Here is a 3922-nt window from a genome sequence, read left to right as displayed (position 1 = left end):
CACTGTAATGAACAGTATTTGTGAATAGTACTTTGCCACAGTACCCCGGTAGACAGCAAGGCTCACGGGCAAGTGTGCGCCCGCATGCCGGCCGCATGTGAACAATAACAGTGCTATAGTAGCATTGGTACAGTAAATTCCATATTTTTCACTGTTGTATTTAAGGCAAACACCTAACAAAAGTTAATTCATTTACGGTACTTAGGTTTGCGTTATACAGATCTAAGAGCTCTGCCATCCCTCCATCAGTAGACTAACTAATCTACAAACTCTTGACATTAAGAATTCTATCCATATCAGTAAGCTACCAAGTCAAGTGTGGAAGATGCAGAGCAACCTAAACATTTGGTAGGTAGGTTTTTCAATTGAGGGACTGCCAAATACTCAGGGCCTATCCTAATCTGCAAACTCTTTCAAGTGTTAAAGCTGATCCATGGTTGCAGAATGGTTTACAAAAGATGACAAGTCTTCGTATACTAGGAGTTCATGATGTCACTGCCACTTGTAAGGAGCTATCGTTAGATTGTTTTGGCAGACTAGACAGCCTCACTTTGGCGTGGAAAACAGAGGAGGATAGTGCAATACCCAGCTCAATTTTCTCCACTAGTCAACACAAGAATAACCTCCAAGTTCTTTATTTGCGTGGCCCATTGGAAGGGCTGCCAGATGTTATTTGCATGCCTGCAAGCCTCACCGAGTTGACCTTAGAATCAACAAGGCTTCAAGAAGATCCCCTATTGATGTTAGGGAAGCTAGGTAACCTTCAGGTTCTTAGGTTAAGGCATGATGTTTTTGTTGGAAAGGAGATGGTTTGTTTGGAGAAAGGATTCCCTCAATTGAAAGTGTTAAAACTGAATTCCTTGTTTCAATTGAAGGTGTGGAAGATAGAGGATGAAGCCATACCTAAGCTTAGAGAACTGGAAATAGAGGCATGTGGTCTGGTGATGCTTCCCCAAGACCTTCAAAAGGTTACTACTCTACAAGAGTTGAAAGTAGTGCATATCCATAGAGACTTCTGCCAAAGGTTTAGAACCAATGATGGTGAGGACTGGCAAAAAATAAGGCACATACCTTCAGTCATTTTGTATCATGACTCATGAGAGAGGTAAACCACGATCTCTATTTTATGCAAAGAGAATACAAATCTCCTGCGGAACAAAGGGTAAAAGCAGCAGAGGATTTATTCAAGGATTGGGTTTAGATTCGGATCTTTTATTCAACGATCCGACCCGTATCCAATAAAAAGATCGGCTTGCTTGCCTGGTTGTCTTATTTCCCAGGAACTCGATAAAAAAGAAAAAAGAAATAAAATTTATGGCTTTACTCCAACCTCATCTCCATCTCCATCTCCTTTCCTCACTCCCCCTCCATCTCTCCAAATCCTCCAAGTTCCCACATTTCCAAACCCTAACATTATGAAACCCGAGCTCTAACAAGTTTTGTCGGAAATGGCGTTTACTTCCAATTTCTGCTTCACTTCCTCAACTTGATTTGACTGAGGACAACATCCGGAGAGTCTTGGTTGATGCCAAATCAGAGGCAAGCTCAATTCCTGTAATTTATTTTATTATTATATTTTTGTGAAAAAAAATGAATTTGGTTCATGCTGAATTGAGATTCAGTATCCATGTATAGTTAATGTTTGCATTGATATCTGTGGTATGTGATAATTAAAAGATGGATTTTTTTCTATATGCTTTCCTTGAAATGAGATTTGACATATTGGCTTTGATTCTCAAGTTGTGTGAGGATATACTCATGCAACATGTGTTAATGTAGAACAGTTTGCATGTTTCCTGGTTTTATTATCCATTTGTATAATGTTTTTATTGATGTATGTGTGGATGATAGCTAAAGATGATTCCTTTTCTTCTTTTGTTTAAAAATATTTTGTATATACATAGTAACTATTGTAGTTAATTGCAATATCTATGTGGTTACATGCCAGAAGCTAGAAAATTGCAGAAATAATCCCATAATTAATGCTATCTTTGAGCTAGATTAGCCTTCCAATTACCATAAACTTAGAAGATATCCGAATGTTCCTTCTCGCCTTGATTTAGATTCTCACTAAACAGCAATAAGATCCTTTGAAGGCAGCACCGCCTCAAGAATCTAGAAGCATCAAAGCTTCACTAAGCTTCTAGACTAATCTAATCCACCAACTTAATGAAGCAACCTAGAATCTTCATCAACCGCCTCATGCTAGTATAAATTAAGGAGAAGGCTTGGGCATCCATGTAAGAAAAAGCAAGAAAGCTAAATGAATGAGTGATCATCCTAGAGTGAGAGTAAGTGCATAGTGAGAGAAAAATTAGAGTGAGAGAAAAAGAGTGTCTTGTAAAATTAAGTAATTAATAAAATTAAGTTTCATATATTCTCTCTCCACTCAACATTTCTGGTACCAGAGCCAGGTTGCAGGGAAGATTCTGCCAAATCACCGACGAGTGTCCGAGCATAAGGTATTCACCAGTGTTGCAAGAAGTTCGCCAGTCGGAGTAAGTGAGGTACCGGTATTCTACCGAGGAGGCTTGCCGGACATCAAGTGACCCAAACACAGCAATGGAGTTCACAGGTACAACTGGTGGTTTAAAAAAATTAAACAATAATAATTACATAAATTGGAAGGCCTGCATAGAGTCCTATCTACAAGGACAGGACCTATGGGAGGTCGTAGGTGGGTCGGAAATGACTCCACCAGATGTCACTTTTGAAGAAGTGGCAGATGCTGCTGGTGATTCTAAATCAAAGGAGAAGAAGGCTCTGGCGGCAGAGAAGTCAAAAGATGAAGCTCTGCGAAAGTGGCGCATCAAGGCCGGTAAGGCGATGTTTGTTCTGAGAACAGCTGTGGAAGATGAGTTGTTGGAGTATATCAGAGATGCTGCTACACCAAAAGTTGCATGGGACACTCTCTCTACACTATTCTCTAAAAAGAATGATGCTCGTCTCCAACTACTTGAAAGTGAGTTGATGACAATCTTGCAAGGAAGTATGATGATTAGTCAGTACTTCACCAAAGTAAAATCACTATGCAGTGAGATTGCACAGGTCGCCCTGAAGAGAAGATCAGTGAGCAGTGAATGAGGAGGATAATTATCAATGGCCTTAAACCTGAATACAGTGGGTTTATGGCTGCTGTTCGAGGTTGGCCAACACAACCAACATTGTTGGAGCTGGAGAATATGCTCGCCAATCAAGAAGCATTAGCTAAGCAGATGGCTGGTGTTTCCTTGAAGCAAGAGGAGGAGGCACTCTTTAGTGGGAGGAGGAAGGGTCGATTCATCCCAAAGCAGAGACCTACAACTGAAGACAAAACAAGCCAGCAAAGGAGGCCAAAGGAAAAGACTGACCTTTCAGGGGGAGCTCGCAGTCAAAGGAGTACCAGCAACCGTTCATCTAAAAAAGGTGACAATCGAGATGATCGTTGCTACAACTGTGGAAAGAAAGGGTACTATGCATGAGACTGTTGGCATAAGAAGAAAGGTCAAGGAAATGCAGCAACATCAAGAAGCTTCCAAGATACCAAACATCAAGGAAGGTATGATAGTGAAGAAGAGTGGGATGTTGAAGCAGCATTTGCAGTGGTCACCACCAAAGTGGAGGAGCAAGAAGAGAAAGAGGTGGTAGCTTTGACAGCAATAACAAATCAAAGAAGATCAATTATGAGAATGACTGGATCATTGACTCTGGCTGCTCCAACCACATGACAGGTGACATCAAGAAATTAGAGGGACTGGAGAGGTACAAGGGGAAGCAGGTGATTGTGACAGCTAATAACTCCAAGCTGCCCATCACCCACATTGGTAAGACACTTATCTCCCCGCGCTTCAATTCAGATCAAATTAAGCTGCATGACATCTATCATGTTCCCGGGATGAAGAAGAACCTATTGTCAGTCTCACAACTGACAGCACAAGGAAAC

At 41.0% G+C, this 3922-nt stretch overlaps 1 protein-coding gene across 1 annotated transcript; it reads left to right on the top strand.

Annotated features, from left to right (window-relative positions):
- Positions 1 to 458: 458 nt before the first annotated feature.
- Positions 459 to 1100, top strand: LOC120267221 (probable disease resistance RPP8-like protein 2). The gene is made up of 2 exons (XM_039274912.1): positions 459 to 809; positions 876 to 1100. Exons 1-2 carry the CDS (start codon positions 459 to 461, stop codon positions 1098 to 1100), a joined length of 576 nt encoding a protein of 191 aa, XP_039130846.1.
- The last annotated feature ends 2822 nt before the right edge of the window (positions 1101 to 3922 follow it).

Source organism: Dioscorea cayenensis, chromosome 8, assembly GCF_009730915.1.
Source record: "Dioscorea cayenensis subsp. rotundata cultivar TDr96_F1 chromosome 8, TDr96_F1_v2_PseudoChromosome.rev07_lg8_w22 25.fasta, whole genome shotgun sequence".
Lineage (NCBI taxonomy): Eukaryota > Viridiplantae > Streptophyta > Magnoliopsida > Dioscoreales > Dioscoreaceae > Dioscorea > Dioscorea cayenensis.
The sequence above is the reverse complement of the archived record's forward strand: the minus strand, read 5'-3'. Positions and strand labels throughout refer to the sequence as shown.